Source organism: Dermacentor variabilis, chromosome 8, assembly GCF_050947875.1.
Source record: "Dermacentor variabilis isolate Ectoservices chromosome 8, ASM5094787v1, whole genome shotgun sequence".
Classification (NCBI taxonomy): domain Eukaryota; kingdom Metazoa; phylum Arthropoda; class Arachnida; order Ixodida; family Ixodidae; genus Dermacentor; species Dermacentor variabilis.
This window is the reverse complement of record NC_134575.1, coordinates 88,852,442-88,875,072: the sequence shown is the minus strand read 5'-3', so window position 1 is coordinate 88,875,072 and position 22,631 is coordinate 88,852,442. Positions and strand designations below refer to the sequence as shown.

Below are 22,631 nucleotides of genomic sequence, written 5' to 3'. Positions count from 1 at the left end.
GCTACGAGATCGTGCTCGACATGGTGCTACGGCATCGCTACAACAGGGTGCTACGAGATCGTGCTCGACATGGTGCTACGGCAGCGCTACGACAGTGTGCGTCACCATTAGCCCATTGTACATTCACGTGCTCGTCTTTTGAGGGGTTCCTTCTTGCCCTCAACTGCGAGAGTATAAAAACAGCTGCCCCGGACGCCAAGAAGGGGGCTCCGATTTCTTCTGTTGAGTGAAGTGCTCTCCCGTCTCTCTACTTCGGTCAAACCTGACCGCCAACTCTTTGCGATGTTAAAATAAACAAGTTGTTTCGTTGTTACCAGTCGACTCATGCTTTGCCGGGACCTTCGGATGCTTCCAGTTGTACCCCAGGCCGCCAGGCCAACGCTACCCTTGGGGCTTGCGACCCAGGTACAACCACGGGCGTCAGCGCCGAGTTCCCAACAGATCGTACCAGCGGTAGGATCCAAACATCTGGTTGGCAGCGGTGAGATCGCCTACGACTTCAAACAACTGTCTGCCAGCGGTGAGATCGCGACAACGGAGGCCAGCAGCAAAGAGATGCAGTTGACTGTATGCTGAGCAGCTCAACGACGATCCGGGAGCAGTGCAACGAGCCCTGTGTGACGACTGGTTGCCTGCAGCGGAACGACTGCGCGGAATTCCTGCCTGCGAGGTTTGGTGAGTGCGGGACTTTCTTCTTCTGAGCTTTGCCAGGCTTTTGTTAGTGTCAGAAACAGAGCTGGTAATTGTGGTTGTCGTTGCTGCCGGGTTAGTTTGCGGCAAGACAATAGTAAGCAGTAGAGAAAGCAGCATTCAGAGCAGCCATGGATTTGAAGTCGTTGCGCAAACCGAAATTGTTGGAGCTTGCAAGAGAGTTGGGTCTGGATGTCTCGGACAAACTCAGAAAACCTGAACTGCTAAAGGCTATTCTTGAGTTAGAGGCTGAGGATGACGAGCTGTCGGAATGCCTTGAGACTATTGAGGAGAGGTCAAAAAGACAGGAGCGCGAACTTAAAGAACAGAAAGAAAAAGAAGAGCGTGAACTTAAAGAACAGAAAGAAAAAGAAGAGCGTGAACGTAAAGAACAGAAAGAGCGAGAGCAACAAGAGAAAAAAGAAGAGCGCGAACACGCTTTGGAAATGAAGCGTCTCGAGGTAGAGATGGAACGCGCTCGTAATGGAAGTCAGGCACACGGTGCAGGAGAACGAGTATTGTTCAAAATGACTGACCTGATGCGGCCGTTTAAGCTTGGAGAGGACATTGGTTTGTTCCTGGTTAACTTCGAGCGAACGTGCGAGAAGCAGGGGTTCTCTCGGGAAACGTGGCCACAGCGCTTGCTCACTTTGTTACCCGGCGAGGCGGCCGACGTAGTCGCTCGCTTGGATAGAGAGGAGGCAGAGGATTTCGACAAAGTAAAATCGAGTCTGCTAAAAAAGTACCGGCTGTCTGCGGAAGCGTTCCGTCGGAAGTTTCGGGAAAATGAGAAAGGCAAAAGTGAGTCATATACAGAGTTTGCGTATAGGCTTATGTCGAACATGCAGGAGTGGCTCAAAGAAGAGAAAGCGTTTGGTGACCACGATAAAGTTCTGCAGTGTTTCGGGCTAGAACAGTTTTATAGTCGGTTACCGGAGAACGTGCGATACTGGGTCTTGGATAGGCCAGACGTTTGTACGGTGGCTAAAGCCGCTGAGCTAGCCGAGGAGTTTGTGACGCGTCGAGCTCGCGGAGCTAAGGATGGTCAAAAGGGTGAATTTGGCTCGAAGTTCGAGAGGCCGAAGTTCACACCCATGAGAGCAAAGGGGAACACGCGTAGTGCGGATGCGAGTGGAAGCAGTGCGACCGAACCTAAGGAGACGGCAGCAGCCGAAGCCGAACGCAGAAAGCGGTTCGAGATGAGGCGAGCGGGCGTTTGTTATACGTGCCAGAAGCCGGGTCACTTTTCGGCGCAGTGTCCGGAAACAACACCAAAAGTTGTGTTTTTTTCAATAGGCAGCACTGACGAGAACATGAAGCTTCTCGAGCCTTACATGCGAGACCTCCTCGTGAACGGGAAAGAGTGCCGAGTGCTTCGCGATTCCGCAGCTACGATGGATGTAGTTCACCCATCTTACGTAGAACCCCATATGTTCACGGGCGAGTGCGCGTGGATCAAGCAAGCCGTGGAAGCTCATAGCGTGTGTCTGCCAGTAGCAAAGGTGCTTATTGAAGGACCTTTCGGAGCGCTTGAGACAGAGGCGGCAGTGTCATCTATGCTGCCACCCCAGTACCCGTACCTATTTTCAAACAGGTCCGATCACCTCCTGCGCGAGAAGGGGCTTTTGTTTGGTGAAGCTAGTGTTCTGGCCTTAACCAGATCGAAGGTTCGGGAGCTCGCTGCAAAGGCGGTAGTTGCGGGGCCGACGTTATCAAACAACGAAAAAGGGTCAGAGGCGCAGCAAGCTGATATTCCGAGCACGCCCGAACTGAATAAACTTGAGTCTGTAACGTTAAAGGCGCCAGATACTGGAGAGGAAACGCCCGACGCGGGAAAGTTAGAAGAGCTATCTACTGATTTGCTCATCGCGCCTACGTCAGACGGACTTGATAGGTTGCTAAAAGTCAGCCGGTCGGCTTTGATAGCCGAGCAAAAAAAGGATGGCAGCCTGGAAAACGTGCGCTGCAATGTCAAAGAAGGTATCGCCAGGAAAACTGCGCGTTTTGTGGAAAGAGGTGGAGTCCTGTACCGGAAGTATCTAGACCGCAGAGGAGTGGAGTTCGATCAGCTGGTCGTGCCTCAATGCTATCGTCAGGATCTGTTGCGCTTGTCACACGGGGGTTCGTGGTCCGGACACCTAGGAGTTAAGAAAACTAAGGACCGTCTCTTGCAAGAGTACTATTGGCCAGGGTGTTTTCGGGACGCAGACCATTTCGTGAGGACATGTGACACTTGTCAGCGGGTGGGCAAACCAGGGGACAAATCGAGGGCGCCGTTGAAATTGGTACCTATCATAACGGAGCCTTTTAGACGGCTCGTTATTGATACAGTGGGACCTCTGCCGGTAACAGCCACGGGGTACAGACACATTTTGACTGTGATCTGCCCAGCGACAAAGTTCCCTGAAGCAGTGCCGCTTAAAGAACTCAGCTCAGTTGAGATAGTTAATGCACTACTGTCCATATTTGCGCGAGTTGGTTTTCCTGCAGAAATTCAATCAGATCAGGGCACAGTGTTTACTAGCGCTTTGACGACAACTTTTCTCGAAAGGTGTGGGGTAAAGCTGTTACACAGCTCAGTGTACCACCCACAGTCGAATTCCGTTGAGAAGCTCCACTCCGTCATGGAGCGCGTGTTGAGAGCGTTGTGTTTTGAACATCGAACTGACTGGGAGCTGTGTCTGCCTGGGGTGATGTTTGCTTTAAGGACCGCGCCGCATGCGGCTACGGGGTTTTCGCCAGCTGAACTGGTGTACGGTCGCTCGCTTCGATCTCCGCTTCGCATGCTTCGAGAATCATGGGAAGGTAGGGGCGACGACCCAGTCGTGGTGGAGTACGTGCTTAAGCTCCTCGAACGCTTAAGAAGGGCACAGGAGTTGTCAGGTGAAGCAATGACAAAGGCCCAGCAGAGGGCCAAGGTTTATTATGATCGGACAGCCAGGGCCCGTCGTTTTGAGGTTGGCGATGAGGTCATGATATTGCGCACATCGCTAAACAACAAACTAGACGTGCAGTGGGAGGGCCCAGCACGAATTGTTCAGAAACTGTCGGACGTTAACTACGTGGTAAGTCTGCCAGGAAAGCGGAAAGCACAGCAAGTTTACCACTGTAATCTGCTCAAACCTTATAGACAAAGGGAAGCAGTGGTGTGCATGATGGTAAACGTTCCTGAAGAGCTTCCGGTCGAGCTTCCGGGACTAGGCTCAGTGACGAACAGGGAAGACACCGGTCAAGTCATTAGTGACCTTATCAGTAAAGCACCGCTGTCGCCTGAGCAGAAAACCGAACTACACCAGCTATTACAAGAGTTTCAAGGTCTGTTCTCTGAGAGGCCTGGTAGGACTTCTGTACTTACTCATGATATAGAACTTACCTCCCCAGAGCCAGTACGATCCAAGGCGTATCGGGTGTCACCCCGCCAGAGCGATATTATGGAGGCTGAGGTAAAGAAAATGCTACAGCTCGGTGTTATTGAGGCAGGTGAGAGTTATTATACCTCCCCTTTGATTTTAGTTGAGGTACCGGGCAAGGAACCTCGTCCTTGCGTCGACTACCGCAGGCTTAATTCCATCACTAAGGATCAAATTTATCCGATCCCTAACATCGAGGAGCGCCTTGAGAAAGTTAGTAGCGCTCAGTTTATTTCCACCCTAGATCTTGTCAGGGGTTATTGGCAGGTTCCACTTACAGAAGAGGCTAGTAGGTATGCGGCGTTCATTTCACCAATGGGAACATTCCGTCCTAAAGTGTTGAGTTTTGGTTTGAAGAACGCGCCATACTGTTTTTCAAGCCTCATGGATAAAGTGTTGCAGGGACAGCAAGAATTCGCTTTACCGTATCTAGACGACGTAGCGATATTCTCCGCATCCTGGTCTGAGCATATGACACACTTGCGGGCAGTGCTAACCCGCCTGCGCGAAGCAGGCTTGACAGTAAAGGCTCCTAAGTGCCAGTTAGCACAGGCCGAGGTTGTCTACCTCGGTCACGTGATTGGTCAGGGTCGTCGCCGCCCCTCTGAAATAAAAGTGGCCGCTGTGCGAGACTTTCCGCAACCGCGCACCAAGACCGATATTCGGTCGTTCTTGGGTGTCGCCGGCTACTATCAGAGGTACATCCCTAGGTACTCTGATGTCGCGGCTCCCCTGACGGATGCTCTAAGAAAAACAGAGCCTCAAACAGTCGTCTGGGACGAGACAAAGGAAAGAGCTTTTAGCGCCCTAAAGAGTGCCCTAACAAGCCAGCCTGTGCTACGATCGCCAGACTATACAAAAGGGTTCATTGTTCAGTGCGATGCTAGTGAGCGAGGCATGGGCGTTGTACTGTGCCAACGGGAAAATGGAGAAGTAGAACACCCCGTCCTGTATGCTAGTCGTAAGCTGTCCAGTCGTGAGCAGGCGTATAGCGCCACCGAGAAAGAGTGTGCGTGTCTCGTGTGGGCCGTTCAGAAATTGTCATGCTATCTAGCCGGCTCGAGGTTTATCATTGAGACGGATCACTGCCCTCTCCAATGGCTGCAGACCATCTCTCCCAAAAATGGCCGCCTCCTGCGCTGGAGCCTCGCTTTACAACAATATTCCTTTGAGGTGCGTTACAAAAAGGGGAGTCTCAACGGTAACGCCGATGGCTTAAGTCGAAGCCCCTAACGTAAGAATCAGCCTCAAAATTGTTTGTTACTGATGTTTTTCTTCCTGAGGCAGGATTTTTTTTAACATATTGCTTTTGTTTAGTGTCTCAAAGTGATGATATGCTTTCTAGTGCAATTTTTCAATTTGTGGACGCGTTCTGAGTGATGCTAGACTACTGTAAGGAACTAGGCAGTGGTATAAAAAGGGGAAAGAGCCTGGCAGGGCTTAGTGAGGGTTGTGCCGTGCTTGCTGACTGAGCGGTTGAGTTTCAGCGTAGTTCTAACGCTTGCCGGGAACGAGAACAAAAATGTGAACTCTCCCGAAGTCACTTTGCAGTGTCCCGTGCGAACCTGAACGAGAGAACGAGGCCTTCTCTGTGCGCTGCGCTCAAGAAACGTTGAGGGACGCCCGACTTCGGTTATGAGCATCATCGAGCGACATCCCTCCGGCCAGCGGATGCAGTCCCCTGTCCATCGGGATCTCCTTCCCCCGGCGGGGCGGTCTGTTGCGTTTCGCCTGCGACACGTGGTTTTGCCGGCGCGACTGCGGCGGGGCGGCAGACATTTTGGCCCGATCGTCGTCACCGCAACACTCATCGGCAGGTGTTTCCAGGCGCGACTGCGGCGATGCGACCGCAAAGGATCACCCTCTCATTCCAGTCATTGTGCCCGAAACAGGCGATGCCAAAGCAGGGATCATCCTCTCATTCCAGTCATTGTGCCCGAAACAGGCGATGCCAAAGCAGGGATCATCCCCTCATTACAGTCATTGTGCCCGACCGGCAGCGCTACAACAGGGTGCTACGAGATCGTGCTCGACATGGTGCTACGGCATCGCTACAACAGGGTGCTACGAGATCGTGCTCGACATGGTGCTACGGCAGCGCTACGACAGTGTGCGTCACCATTAGCCCATTGTACATTCACGTGCTCGTCTTTTGAGGGGTTCCTTCTTGCCCTCAACTGCGAGAGTATAAAAACAGCTGCCCCGGACGCCAAGAAGGGGGCTCCGATTTCTTCTGTTGAGTGAAGTGCTCTCCCGTCTCTCTACTTCGGTCAAACCTGACCGCCAACTCTTTGCGATGTTAAAATAAACAAGTTGTTTCGTTGTTACCAGTCGACTCATGCTTTGCCGGGACCTTCGGATGCTTCCAGTTGTACCCCAGGCCGCCAGGCCAACGCTACCCTTGGGGCTTGCGACCCAGGTACAACCACGGGCGTCAGCGCCGAGTTCCCAACAGATCGTACCAGCGGTAGGATCCAAACAACCTTTAAACAGTGTGATTTTTGGTTGCAAAAAGTTTTGGGTCTCAATGACAACAAATATGCAAATTTCAAGTTAGTAGGTTGTAGGCTGGGCAAGTATACATGAAAACAAGAATTGACTCATGGGGCCCTCCAATACTGTCAGTAGGTCACAGCAAAACAGTACCTAATAACAAAACACATAACAGCTGTGGGAGTCCAAAAGTGCAATTAATAAACAATTATAACTGCTGTGAATTTTTTTTTTCGGTCCTTTAGAATTCAGTTGACAGGCATTGGACCATTCTTGTCAATACCAGCCAGTCTTGGGGGTTAAAGAGCAGGCAGCCTTTTCTTTAGTGGAGTGAAAGAACAAAAAGAAAAGAAAATTGGAAACAAAATCTTGCAGAACAGGTTCCATGGGTGTGCCCTACATGCAGAAGATAGCATCTAAGACTGAATTCAAATGCTGAAACCGGATCATTTGCAGGCATTATGTGGGTTGTGTGCCCTTACATTTTGAATACTAACCAGACATATAACTGGAAATCTTAGATGAGGGGAAGAACAACCTGCTTTGTCTGTATGCTGTGGCTCCTTTACACACGTCCGTGCTGCGCATATGTGCTTTTCCTCAAAACCACCACAACACATGCAAACACATAATGGCGATTGCCATACATACTCGTATCAGCATAATGTGTGCAAAGGAAAGGATAGCATACCTAGCAAACTGTGAACACTAAAATTCGTACAAAATAATACCACTGACGTGGCAACGAAGGAAATGGCATGCAGTACCATTTTTAAAGCTTGACCCTAGGCGCACACATATTGAGGGTTACATACACACTTTATTAAAGATCTTAAAGATCATCAATCACACTTGACATAACAGTAGCAGTTGAGTTAATTACATGCCAGAAGCTAAACAAATAAAGGTGATTTCTAATTAACTCAAACTCGAAATGTGGTCCACGTGTAGGGATAGATAAATAGCATCAGAACAGCTGATGATGCCATATAAGACGGATCTCCGACATCAAGGTTGAATCTGGAATCTTTTGTAAGTGGCTACGAAATGCCCTTCTGAATTGAACCACGTGCTCTTGAATCCGCACAGTTATCACTCCTAAATGTAGCCATGCTGAATATAGGGAGTGCATCCTCAATTTCAGTAATGTCATTGTTGCTAACAGCTGTGTCACTATGTGCCACTGTGTCCCTGGACCATGGAAACCTGGTCGCAGCGACTTCGTGTCATAAGATGACGTGCTATAATGAGGTTTTATAATTTGGTTTAACGGTGTCAAGGTAAACCGAGCTTGTTAATGCAAGTTTACCATGAGTACATATGCTTCACTACTAGCAGCAATTGAGGTTCAGGTTCGAACACATTCAGGTACAAACACACGTACACAAACAAGTGCAGAGCAATCATTGCAGTTCTGAGGGAAAATAATTTTGAAAGAACTACGTCTGCGATCGGACTGCACACGCACACACAATGCCTCGCCAGTCGCCGTTAAGCAGCACGGTTTCGGCATGGTTTCGCTTCCCCCCTTTTTTTTTTTCATCCCACGTGCAGACCACATGCGTGCGAGCGGCCTCCCGCAGAGCTATCGAGAGCAAACGCAAGAGGCCTTCACCGCAGCGTGAGAGGCGGACAGACTGCATGGCCTGTCAAGCGTGCCAGCCTACATGTTTCCCGCCTCTCGAGAACGACTTCAATCGGGCGACAGGACAGCGCGACCGCGCGCGTTTTTTGAGCAACCGTTTCAAACTGGCAGCCGTTGGTGCGGCGATAAGACGCGTGTCTACGCGGCTCGACCGATGCCCGTCGTTTCTCGCCGACCGGCCGGCGCAAGATCGAAAGTGAGAAAAGAAAAACCGCACGCAAGACGCAAACGGGCGATTGCAAACTGCAAACAGAAACGCCTAGTAGTTGAGAGATAACCAAGACAACACGAAGCGGGGCTGCATCGGGAAGGTCGAGATGTCATAAAACACGACATGACAGGCCGAGCAAAGTTCTTTTCGGGGTTCGCTCGTTGCAGAGTCGGCGCCGGACGCGGATGCGGCAGGCAGACTTGCGCAACGGGCGCTTATTTGGAGGGAACCGAGCGCGGCGTCTCGCTCGAACACCTGGCGCACATAGGTGCTCGTCTCGGCAGCGCCTCGCGACGTACGGCTTCCGTTGCAAACAAACAGCACGTGAATCAGCGTAACCGACAGCTGCTTTCGCTTCGCAGGGCCGATCGGTTTGCGTAGACAGTACCAAAGCGACCGCAGCCCGTGCTCAGAAGCGGTAGATTGTTCTCACTGCATCGATGGTATAACATAAAGCGAAACGAAAACAATCACGTTTACATGTTGCTGCTGCTGCTTGTGGTCCTTTTTACGTGACTGTGAACACACGCGTCCACTCACCGACGTTTGCTGCTTCGATGGTGCTCGTGCGCCTTCTCGCAGCGGCAGTTCTCGCTGCTGCAGCGACTTCGGAGCAACATCGTCTGGCCGTTTGACGGCGGGCAGCAGAAGATCAGGGGCGGAACTCCCTTTGACACCGTTTCAGCGGGCCACTTTCAGATCCATCCCGGGCGTTGCCGACGGTGCAGCGAACGTAGCGCACGCACGCACGACACTACGCCGCGTTCATCGGTACCGTAGTCGTAACGTGGTGACGAGCTTGGCGACGCGACGACGTCTGCAAGTTTCTGGACGGTAGGCCTAGAGGAGGAGCGCTACCGAGCGACGCGACAAGGTTCGCTCCCTAGAGGTGCGAGACGACGACCCACGCCAGCGGTCCTCAAAATAAGCCGCGCTGGTACAACGGCAACGGCTTCAGCTGTTCACCATGGCGACGAGGACACGCTGCTTCTTTTTCGTCATTTCCCGGCCGCAAAGCGAAAGCCATAGATAAAAAATAAGATACGTTTGTCGGGGCGGCGTCGCTTCCGCGTCCATGCAAGAAGCACCTCCCACCAGCAGCTGAGAGTGTGGTCGACACGGCGAGGAGAAACGCTTTCGACATGCCGTGTGGTACTTACTCGTTTTACCGCTTCTCCTGGGGTGGGCGAGTCAGAGCCGGCCGTCACGTGCGAGCGAGCAGGTTACTTTCAAACAAGTAACGACGAAAGAAGCGCGCGGATTTCCCAGAATTCCCTCTCATTGTATAACACTTAATAGAGTAGTGTCAACTATTTTTGTCTACTGTGTCATCTATCTCTTGGTCGTGCCATGCGAGTGCCCCGTAGTCTACAAAATAAATGATAACATATTATAATTTAGTTTTTATTGTTATCAAGCAGCTGATTGCTAAGTTAATAAATTGAAAGTTTCTTCCTTCTCGCTCAACAATTGTTGAAATTGAATAATTTTAGAAGCATTCTATTCCGTTGTCCAAACTGCGCGTTCCACAATTGTAACGATTTTGTCAAGGCAACCGTCAACAGAAGTTTGTGATTATTGTTAGGTTAGTCGGGCATTTTTTGAGCGTCCGAACGTCGGTTCTTTTGTTTGTTGTCATGTTTTATGGTCACCTCGAGAGCTCGGTAGTTTGAAGACGTCAGTTTACAATCCCAGCTCATGGTTACTATGAAGATTATGTGCTATACTGTATCACGTTTCTGTAAATAATTACAAGCCACTTTCGAGGAACCTAGGGCTACGATGTGATCTGAATCAAGATCAGAACGACTACCACAGGTAAATAAAAAACAGTCATTCACTAGCGCCACCACAGCGTGGGACCCCGAGATTAATGATTTGTGTCGCCAATAGGTGGTGTCCAAAACCCGATGTCCGCGCTAAACGAGAAATTCTATGAGCCTACGACGTTATTCCGGCTTCCGAAATCGTTTCTGTCACATTCAACCATCAAAAAGAAAGCCTTTAATGTCTGCATTTTATATCTAAAGGGCGTCATGATAGAGTGAGAAACTCTATCGGCATGGAGGAAAACGCAAAATAGAAGAGGGCATGACGTCACGTTTTTGAAGCCGGAAACGCAGCCATGTTGGTGAGCCATTTTTCTTTGCGCCTCCAGTCAGCTCGCCAGAGAAGATAGGCGCGAGCTTTTGAACTTGAATTGCTACGAGCCGCCGGAAGTGTGTGCTGCCGACGCGCGTCAGAACAAAATCTACAAAACTCTTACAGTTTTAGTGAAGCAGCCGCGCTCCTATGTTTTTCCGTGGCACGTTGAAGACGGCGTAGACACGCGCCGTGATTGCTTCAGTGTGTCTTCGTTGCCGGTTGACAATCACACCAAAGGAGGCATCGCTAACAGACACAGACCAAAAACACAACTGTCAAGCTGACACACCACGCTCCAAAGTCAGTTTGTCTCGTGAACATAATGTGCTGCGAGAAAGACACGGGCCGAAAAAACTTCTCACTTTTCAGGGGCCTAAAGCAACTGAAAGAGCTTGTGTAGTGATTTTGAGACGAAATGGAAGAGACAAGTGCAGCACCCTAGGACACCTTCAGGAGCGAGGTTGCTATGACAACGTTGGCGCTTGGAGAACCAGTCCCAGTGCTCCTTTGCGAAAAACAGCACGCGACTTCCGCAACACTTTTCCAACACGTCCGTTACGGCTTTTAGCCACCGTGCCGTCCGTGCTTTCCTTCGTCCGCGTTAGAGTGTACTAGAATACAGTTGAGTGGGTCGAGCGGCTGGGGCGGCGCATGCTTTGCAGTGAGGCACGCGACGACGATAAATACTGCGGCGGCGCTGCGATCGAAGTGGATTGAGCCACGTCTAGGTCGCGCCGTTGGAAACTGCTGGCAATTCTGCTCTGCGGGGTCGTTCGTACTGCTTCGTGCGCTACTGTTTGCGATCAGACGGCTCAAATGATGTTTTTAATTGGATATGACATGCATTCATATTTTAGGAATAGGTGCCTTTCTTTCTTTTTGATTTCATTTTATTGATTTTTAATGCCGCAGTGTCGGCTTTAAATTAATAATAATGTTTATTTTTCATCATCACGCTGATAGAGGAAGCTGCAGGTAAAAGCTGCTCTCCATAGAGGCAGCTTGAAAAAGGCCCACAGCTACCTTTGTACAAAACAGTCAGCAGCGGCAATTGCAATAACTTGCAACTTACAGGAAGATGAAAAAAGAAATACAGATATCTTAGTTTCATAAACATACAAAGCACAAGAACAAGTATAAGGGTGACCAGAGAAGCAATGCAATTTAAAAACCTAGCATGTGCAGTTTTCGCAATTCGACCGGTGTGTACACAGCAGAAAATCTATACCGGCTTTCACATATTTATTAAGCAGTGTAGGCATTATAACTTATCTTTGGACTAATTTGTTTTCGGTGTTATCACTTTCCACATTTCTTTATATCGTGTATTAAGCGATCTAATGTTTTGTTGTAGATGACAAAGGTCATGTAGAAAATGTCGATTTTCGTTCACATCTCACCCAGTCGATCGCTACGGTTAATTTATATGTGTAGAGGTTGCGTACACCTGAAATTCCAACCTGCTGAAACAATTCACCCGTGTAGACGTCATACGGTAAGTTAAAAAGTATTCTGATATATTTCTTTTGCATCAGGTGTCGTTTCTGCAAGTTCGCAGAAGTTGTGGAGCCCCATACCAAAAAAAAAGAAAGAAACAATATGTGAGGAGTGAATAAAAAAGTGATTTATAAAGTAAAAGCTTTACTTTAAATGGCAACACTGCTTTATAGTGATGTGTCCTAGCGACAACGCGCGATAACTGGTTCAGCACCCTGTCGATAAGTTCGTTCTAAAGAATATTGCTGGAAAACGTAACGTCCAGAATTTTTATCTGATTTACCAGATCAATTTCTGTATCACGTACCATACGTAAGTTGCAAATGATCGTTGATTGGCTTATTTACTTGTCTAAATAATACCGCCTTCATTTTACTTGTGTTAACGCTTAAATTATTAAAACATGAGCAACGTTTTAGTTTCGCAAGAATCTGGTCCATTCTTTCCTGAACTGTTATACTGTCTTTAGCCGAAACAAATATGCTGACATCGTCGGCATATAGAACGTACGTCCCGTCAGGATAAATGCGAATTAAGTCATTTATGTAGGCTATAAAAAGAAGGTGCCTAAGGATGCTTCCCTGTGGTACTCCTTTAGAAACAGACTTCAGCTCCGGGCAGTTCCTGTCGACCTCGACTACCTGTTTGCGATGCTTTAAATAACTTTTGATTAAGTCTAGCGGATGACAACGAATTCCATAGCAACGTAATTTCTGAAACAACGTAAATGCTGAATATTATCGAACGTTTTGGTAAAGTAAAGATACATACCTAGCACGTCATGTTTGTTTTCAAACTGGGATAAAATAAACTCTTCTTGTTCCCTTAATTCCATTTCTGTAGATCGGTGCTTTCAGAAACCAAACTGTATGTGTGAAATCACACTATGTTTTTCGAGGAATTGGCACAGTTGACGGTGCATAACTTTTTCTAACCCTTTCGAAAAAACTGGCAACATAGATATGGGTCTATAGTCTCTAACATAATTTTTATCACCATTTTTGAATAAAACACTGACTTTTGCTGCCTGAATTCTTTCAGGAAAAACTGCACTCGACAAACATAGATTAAAAATATGAGTAATAAAAGGGAGAAGAATATCCAGCTTATACTTAATGGGACTAATCTGCATGCCATCAAGATTAGGAGAGGAACTGTTCTAAAGTTGCGAAAAACGGAAAAGACATCTTGTTCCACTACAGGCTCAAAAAATATGGAAAATAAATTTCGATCAGGAAGAAATTAAGTAAACTCACTAGACATCACGTCATCTGTAATATTCACCAAGTAGTCATCAAATATAGTTGCAAGTTCGACTCCTGATATTTCCTTCCCGTTGATTGTAAGGTTTTGCACACTTTACCGTGATGTATCCGGTTTAAAAATTATTCAGTTTTTTTCCACAGGACATAAGTCTTATCTGCACCGGATTATATTTCTGCGTCTATATAGTGCGATCTGGGTTTTTTGATTTCCTTGTTCAATAAATTTTTGTACGTCCTGTATACTTTAAGAGTGGTAGAATTTCTACTTACCACGAACTTGTGATAGAGTTCGTTCTTATGTTTAATTTTGCTTAGCATATAAGGGGAGATCCATGGCTTATGGGTTTCTTTATTCAAATGACCTTGTTTTACCGGGAAGTGGCATTTATAAATGTCTGGAATTATGTCCAGAAATTTATTCTAGGCTTGTTCAGCGTTTTTTTTGTCCGAATAATCTCGTCCAACTAGGTTACTTCCAAGCAATTCATTTCTAAATGCCTCTAGGCTAGACCCAGGTATATCTTGAATGCAAAATGCCTTGCTCTTACGTTCTCGCGAACGGTGTTTTTTATGAAGAGAAATGTAGGAAGATGGTCGCTGATAGCCTCTGACAAAACACCGGAAAAAGTATTATTACTGTTGATATTTGTAACAAACAAGTCCAACAAAGTTGCACTCTTTTCTGTAATTCTGGTTGGCGAAGCAATAGCCCTAATAAGACCATCTGATACAATCAGTGAATCCATATTCTGCTGTGACGTAAAATGACCTATCATATCTATCTTAAAGTCACCTGCAGATACCAAAATATACAGGTTGTCAGACAAAAAATGTAAGAGCTTTTTATAGAAGCCCCCAAAACTGCCAGGGTTTCCGTGGCCTATAACACATCGAAAACAGATGTTTGCCTGCGCGAGCAGTAAGTATTTCAAAATCATCACATTGTGATGTAAAAGCCAGGAAATAGTTCACATTGCATGCCTTACTTCAATAGTAACATAACACCGACCCCACGGCGCGTTGCGCGACTCAAATCGAAAGACTGATAAGAGATGAATGTGGGTGCATCATCCTTATCTTTGCCCCATGTTTCAGTAAGCAGTATGGCATCAAAGAAAAAGAAATTCGGAGATAAAAAAAATGAAGATCGGCTTGTTTGTTCCAAAGGGAACGAATGTTTAAATGCAAACATTTCAAGGAATTCTTATGATCAGTGGTACCGATAACATTTAGTTTTTGCGAAAGAAATACATTATTTTTTGGTTCAGCCATCGTAGATAGAATGACAGAGGTTTACAGTTGAGAAAAAAAAGTTTATACAGGAAAGTCATGTGCGTTTCATACAACAATAGCACGCTCGCCGTTTGCCCTGCGCAAGAAAACATTTCCGTTCCTGTTACTATTCTACTATGTTATTGTACGGTTCCCTTCGGAGAACAAATATTTTTCTTGTTCTTCAAGCAGTGTCTATCTCTGATGTGTATTTTCGCGCGTATAGTTTTTCATCAGTAGGTCTTGCGAAACGCAGACAGAAAAAAAAAAAAAAAACGTATGTAAACTTCCTGCCTGCCGCTTCAAACAAATAAAACATATCGGCCCCATGCGGCGACCTGTACTCAGATTTACGAGAAGTATTCTTATTAAAAAAAAAAAAACTGGCAGTGCAACATTCCATTCATGTTTCCGTCTTCCTTGCGTAACAGAACGCGGAGTAACTGGCACGGGTTCTTTTATTGCGGTCGGCACTCGGGCGCAGAAAACAGTTTTCGGTAGCTATTATATATGCTAATATTTGGCCCGTAAGCCGCGTAAAATTTTTTGTCCAGTCCGTGCTTAACAACAACAAAACTCAGTGCCCTTACACTCTGTGAAGAAGCATGACCAGCGAAGCTGTATATGTGGGCCCCTTAAAGGCGAACTGCACCTCCGCCGCGGGTCGGTCCGGTATTGTACTATTTTCGGGATCGGCCCACGTATGGGCAGTGCTTAACGCCTGCGTCACCTCCACCGCGGGTCGGCCTGGCATTGCACTATTTTCGCGATTTTTTTCTCTACACGCGGGCACGATAGTGACGAAACGTCCAATATAACGTCCAATAATGTTCTTGAGTGCTTTTCTCGGAAAGTCGTCTGGTTCACCTAGGGCTAGAGCAGCTTTTAAAAGAAACACACTTATTCCGGTAGGGAGTTCTCACTTTTTCAATCAGTGCATTTAGACTACTTGATTATTATTCGCTTGCATATATGTCGTGGATATATATGTCTATGTACCCCTAGATTTACCTAGAAGTTCATTGGTCATCTACATCTCTTCGCGACACGCAGTTAATGAACCTGGTTTTCACTATAATATTGTCTTCTTCGATCATTGTCCCTGATCAATATTCCACCAACAAGAAGCGCACGTCAAATGATACGATCTGAATAACATTTTCTTACGTAGCTTCATGTTGCAGATAGGCGGCCTCTGCATGTGGTAAAGGTTACGCGTTACATTTAGAAAACAACGCTAAAAACAGCCGTTCACCTGGCTAAAACTACAATTAGTACTGACCGATAAGAGACGCGGGCGTACTTATGAAAGTAAAACCACAAAAAATCGTACTGCACACACTTTCTGCGCGAAAACCTGAGCGTCCGCCAGCGTCCGTGCAACGAACGCGCGCTCGCTAGCAGACGACGCACTCGACAACGAGAGCAAAATTGACGACGTCATGCTGTATAACCCGTGCCTCAGGTATGTATACGCAGCAAAAAGGTGTCAATATAAATTTGCAGTGGAAATAAAGCACTAATGTAAGAGCGTACGCGCGCAATCGGTCTCAGGGCCCGCACCGAAATTAGCGCGCCTCAGCCCCAATCCAGTTCGCCCGCTGCGCCCTCGCAAAATTTTTCCACACGCGGCGCCTCAGCGAGAGATCGCCGTATAATTTATTGTATGAAACTCTATGGTTCGGTCCACTCGATCATAGTCTAGAACACTACTCCGCATCTGTGGGTGTCATCCCCGCCCAGTTTCAGAGACGCTCTGATGAGCGTCCTCTCTGAAACTGGGTGGTGGATTGTGCCACCAAGCCCTTGTTCTTATTTTGCCGATATTGTACCACTCATCTTGATAAAATAAGAAAAAGAAAGCAGGTGTGGATATTAAAATGAAGCATGGATTTGGACATCACTTATCTCACAGGTCAGAAACGACCAAGGCGGCAGTTTAATTGAAACGCAGAGTCACAAATTTTGTGTGAAGGTTTGCATGGTTGTGGTCTGCTCTGGGAGACGCTCAGAAGGCGCATATTTTAATGCATTGAGCACTACTATGAAGAACTTCATTTTCTGAAACCGCCACCATTTAAACATAACGAAAGGTCATGGCGTTTGCTGTGAGGCTCTCGGAGGCTATGCTGGGGGTGGCCTTGTTTCGCGATATGGCCGGCGCTGTTGACGTCAACGCACACCAGTGAAGCTGCGCAAGCTGCACTGTGCACGGTCTATGGAGCAGGTCACTGCCTCGAGAAGGTTTACAATCATCATGACCGCGTGCATCGGTGAAAGCTGTCAGGTCGGGGCCAACTGCGATTCAGATATACACGTGAACCACAGAAATGCTCTGACGAGACAAACCCCGGTACGATATGAAATAAATGCGTGGGGAAACGGCTGGGCGACACCTGACGGTGACACCCATGGCAAACGGGTGTCGCCGTCGCACGTCGTGGTTTTATGCTAGGTATCCTAGCCGCAGCATAGCAGAATTTTTGGGGTAGGACGGTCACGGGTCCAATGAGTGTGGTAGGTAGAGTGGGCGTGTCGTACAAAAATCCCTCACGTGACCTGATTCTAAGCGCATAGGGACAGGATCGTTTAGGGACTTTTGAGAAGGCGCGATGGCCACGTGGCGCCAAGTGACGTCGTGGTGCGTTCGCTCTCTGGTCCACGCCGACCGCATGGGGCGACCGCTGGTTGTGTGACCGTGTTATGTTTCCGCAGTGGGTTCAGTGTTTGTTGGCGAAAATTCGTGCAGCAGTGGTATTTCTGAAGAATTCCGTGGTGCTGATGATCGAAATATTCGAGTGGCGTAGCGCCTCGGCAAACCCAGTTTGCGAACCGACGCTCTGCAGCAACGTCGCCCTGTCCGCCCTTTTCGGCAGCGCCATCACATCAAACATGCACCTTGCCGCGCATCGAAGGTGGAAGTATTGTACATGTTACGGGCCACGATTTCAGTTACGTAAGTGGTATAATGCTTAAGGTGGGTACTTGCTCACAACTGTTCACGCGTCCTTAAATTGAGGCAGCATATGCATTCAATTTGTGTTCAGCGTTAGTGCGCTGTCCGTGACTTCATGTGATTTGCCGTTATCGCGGGCTTTACGGCAATTATACTGTAGCACTATGACTCTAAAGGAGCTCTAATGGCATCACATGGTCTGCCAGAATTCCACGAGCTGAAATGCAGAGTAGATGTTTGAAGATTTTTGGCACTAAGGGCGCGATAAACACAATGAAATGGAGTTGAATACCGCGCCCCGTGATGTTCAGCTGAATCTCTTCCCTTTTCTCACGCGTTTAGTTGTTTCAGTGGGACGCAGGGTTCTGTGCAAAGTTGCGATGAATGTATGTGTTTATGCGACCACAATATATTCACTGCAACGCATTTGTGTAATGCGGTGAAGCAAAGAGTGTGTTACGGTAACAGGTAGTAAGGCGGCCCTAGTTACAACTTTGATGTCCCTGTTGCCCTAAAGATACTGCGCCACTACTATGATATCAGGTGCTCTTGAACTCGCTATTTGCAAGCCTTTTTACTGTTACATACTAAATGTTCTCACCGCAATACATATCTGTAGTGAGGTGAAGCTTACTAATGTTGCCGAATGCTTTGACAGTGTCAGACCTAACAGTTTTAGGATGGCATGACAACTATACTACCCCAGACTTTCACTTTAGCAATTTTATTAGGACTCTCCAAATAATCTTACAGCAAAGAAAAACAACGTAAACACTTCAACAGTTGATCAGCGAGAAATGACAGGCATGAAAAGCACAAGTCTACCGGTAAAGAGTGTGGTCAAGTGCTTTAAGTGCTCTAAAGTGCTCTAAAATGCTTTAAGCATTTTTAAGCACTTTAAGTGCTTAAAAATGGCTAGATATTTCAGCATTGGTGTAGGGTGGTCAGACTAACTGTGATATTGTCTGATTTCCAACGAAGATAACAGTATTAGATACGTTTACGCAAGCGACTTGTGTTCTGCTTGGCTATGCAAGCCACATGGGTCCCAGCAATACTTAAACAGGTTTCTTGTTTACGCGTGATACTTGCGTCCTCTAATCTAAAGCTGTCTGATGTGAGCAGTATAAAGAGAGGCTGTAGCCATACGGCTTTGAACTTCACAAATACATTTTTTTTTCGTCTATAGACATTACGACCTTAACATCGCGCTGTCGTGACAGAATCTACCTAGGTCATTGCCACATTTTTGACGAAAGCAGTGCTCACTCAGTTAGAATTGCCTGTTATAACATTACTCCGATAATTCTTCAAACAGTTCATTCTTTAAGCATGAAGTCTGTCATGCCTTTCAAGTAAACTGCTTTGCACTGTGCCACATGATGCACAACTAGAAAATAACCAAGCAATGAGCTACTAGAAGTAGCTAAAAACAGTGAAGTCTTCCTAAGTTAGCTTGACTTGCCGCTCCTAAAGTTGGTTATTCTTCAACTAGGGCAAGAAAGGAACGTCTTGAATAAGCATATGTCTGAATTGTCTCCAAACAAAATTTTATTGTTGAGAAAATGCATGTAAATGGGCACAGTCTCACGTAATCAAAAAGCAAGGAATTGTGTTAAAGATACATAATAAGTTGCCCTTCTCCATGCATCCTTTCTTTAATGCACTATAAGGATTATCATGATCACACATGCAGATCCAACCCAGAGTTGAAATTTAAATGCCACAAAGCTTGACCGAGTTGTTGAGGTTGCAGCAGTAGCAAACCACACGAGCACAGCATCATTGCCTGTAGGTGTTAGCTCTCTGGGCCATAGATGAAGGCGATGTGTGATGCTTGTCGAGGGGAAAATTTTGAGAGGATGAGATGAGAGCTTTTGTAGAAGATAGCAGCTCTGTGCAGTGCTGCTGCGAAGCCTTCAACATGTGGCAATGGCTGGCGGTCAGGGTCGGTAGCATCAAACACTGGTAAGTCTTGTTCCAGTGCCAGTCACCTGGAGTCTTCTTGGGTACCACATGCAATGAACATGCTCATAAGCTGGAAAGTGGATGCACAATTCCTAGTACCAGCATGCGCTCAAACTCATGGCGGGCAATCTTGAGCAGGTCTGCAGCTAGGCAACGTGAGTGAGCATGTGTAGAAGGTCCAGTAGTGACAGGCGTATCCACAGACAAATATACAAATGTATTTAAGGCTTCATACCCCGTGTGTATCAGTAGCACATCCATTCTGGCGAATTAGCCAAGAATGAACATATACCTAGTTGCACATGCCCTGTGCCGAAGTTGTCTACTACGCCATACAATAATCAGCAGTAGACTGTCTATTTGTGTACATACCCAGTGACCCAAGTTGTCTCAACTATATGTGACAAGAGAACGATGATACATGTCATGCCGTGGGGAAGCAGCAAAGAAAGTGTTGCTTAAAAAACTGGAAACAATGAAAGAGGATGATGTGTTTCCAGTTTGGTGCAAGGTACTGTACATTCAAAAACATATTAAAAATGGAAAACAACAGAGTTGTGATAACTTCTGCATACCTTGAAAACCCACATTACTCACACTTTTTGTACAATCAGTGAGTTCTCTTGAACAGAGAACTTTTATGGTAATAGTGATCTCTAACTATCCTGCCTTGTGCAAACCAACTCCATACTATGCCTGCAGATTTCTTAATAGTACCATGCTACTATGGCCTCTGCTGCCCCTGACCATGTTTCCCTCCTCTTGGCAGACATTCTGTTAAAAGTACCCATTGTCTGCTCTTCAATTTGCATGACCTGTGCAACTTCAGTTCTGTTACTCTCATCCAGTATATTGGCTGCACTCATTTGATGTCTAATGAGCACTGTACAGTTCTTGTCTCATAATTCTAAACCTCTAACAGTCTAATCCACCACGCATTGCAGAGTCCTGTTTCTTTTCAAGTTTCTTTATTATCCACAAAATTTCAGTCCTGCAGCTTAGTACTGGTGGAATGCACTGATTGTGTATTCTCTTCTAGGTTAACAATAGACTGAACTAGGCACTCCAATCCATTCTTATTTGGTGTTATCCTCATGGTCCAGGTCCTCTGCAACTACTTGGCCCAGGCACACATACTTCTGCAACAGGTTCAAGAGGCTGTTTTATCAACCAAGGTGCCATGACAAAGAAAAGGCCGATGAAGGATTACGGCACCAAACAGAGAAAGATGGCAATTTGCAAAAGCGCATGGCTCCACAAGAGACGCAAGCAGGTGGGATTCCGAACATAAGAACATCAGACGTGTCGGCACTGTGTCCAGCAACATCTACAGATGCTTCGATGTGCTCGTCTGGGTCCAACCCACCTCCACAGTTGATATCACCTGATGACATTGGTTGGCAAGGAGCCACCACTGTTGACAACCGGGACTAACACTGGGCTTCCCATCTCGCCTTGTCTATAGCAGACGGATAAGCAGCAGGGATTCACGAGAAATGTCAGCGAGGATGGCATGTTAAACATCGCAGACTCCTCCGGATGATTATGGTTAATTCACTTTGACAGCACTTATACTGCAACCATTTTCACAACAGCATTCTATTCCTGCTATCAATTTTGAAGATTCCTATAGTAGTGCTGTTGTAAGCATTTATAACACAATGTAAAAATAATTACTCTTCCGTTTCTTTTGTATTCATTGTACACACACTCTCTCTCTCACAGCCACTCGATGAAAGCATACATGAGCATGCCTCATGTGTCGCACAGAGCTTGGGTAAGGGTGTGAAGCAGAAGGTGACAGTGGCTGCCACCAATTTAGTGGGGATGCCACTGTTCCGAGACAGGCCTGTGGGAAGGTGCTGACCAACATTGTGGAATGGATTCTTCGAGTGTGTTCAGTTAAGTTTCTGTCATGCTTGCGCCTGGTTTTTATCATCATTCTTATTTTGGTGCAGTAAAAAAATTGTTGAGGCCTTCATAGGAATGTGTTATATGATGGTGCTATGCCATACAGCTGCTGTGTGGCACAAGTGCAACAAAAGGGTCATTTGTCTAGTGCCACCACTTTCCATGTGATTTAATTAGAACAGCAGAGCACAGCAAAGTTAAAAAAGAATTTCTCAGCATGGTGCATCTGGCAAAAAGTGCAGATAAAAACTGTATGAAAAGCCTTTGACATGTTAGCCTCACTTTACCCATAAGGATGACAAAAAACAATGAAGCTTATGATAGTGCTTTCAGCTGCTCTTATGTCTTTAAACTTATCACAGTACTCGTCAAAAGAAATAACAAACAAAAGTACGTAGCGTAAGGAGGCCAGTGTCATCTTTTTATGTTGTAACGAAAAGTAAATCAGCTAAATGCACAGGCTTAGAGGAACCCTCGAACGTAAGGGCACCGCATTTGTGTTATGGCGGTGAGCCGCAGGACAATGCTGTGTGCTCTGAAGGCTTCTATATAATGCTCAACCTTGTGAAAGGGTTAAATGAGATGAAAACGGAGCAATGGTCGCACACAATGCTGGAATAGGTGCAAAGAATGAAGTCAAATCCATTTTTTGTTTCCCACTTGAGCTTTTACATTTCCGCTAGTCCCCAACATTGCTCTACATTTATGATATGTCTCGTTCTATATCCGTGGTGCAGAAAATTCGCGCAGTGTCAAAATTGATCATGCAGCGAGGTGTGCCCATCAGAATCAGACTTCATTATCCCAAGATTTGGGAGGAGCCTAATACAAAAAAGCTACAGCAGGTAACTCAGTCGACTGAGTCTAGGGATTTTCGGTACATAGCATATATGTATAATTAAAGTACAATACACTACCGTCAACCTCGGGTTTCCCTTCGCCCTTTCCCAACCCGCCGTGGTTGCTCAGTGGCTATGGTGTTGGGCTGCTGAGCACGAGGTCGCGGGATCGAATCCCGGCCACGGCGGCCGCATTTTGATGGGGGCGAAATGCGAAAACACACGTGGGCTTAGATTTAGGTGCACGTTAAAGAACCCCAGGTGGTCAAAATTTCCGGAGTCCTCCACTACGGCGTGCCTCATAATCAGAAAGTGGTTTTGGCACGTAA

The 22,631-nt window shown here is 46.7% G+C and overlaps 1 protein-coding gene across 1 annotated transcript in view; it reads right to left on the bottom strand.

Annotated features, from left to right (window-relative positions):
- The window catches only part of LOC142590391 (uncharacterized), a 93,318-nt gene extending 83,761 nt beyond the window's left edge, over positions 1-9,557 (bottom strand). Inside the window, exon 1 of the mRNA XM_075702475.1 lies at positions 8,990-9,557. Coding sequence (XP_075558590.1) covers positions 8,990-9,069 — 80 coding nt within the window. The 5' untranslated portion in view covers positions 9,070-9,557. The remainder of the gene's footprint in view (positions 1-8,989) is intronic.
- Between the last annotated feature and the right edge of the window lie 13,074 nt (positions 9,558-22,631).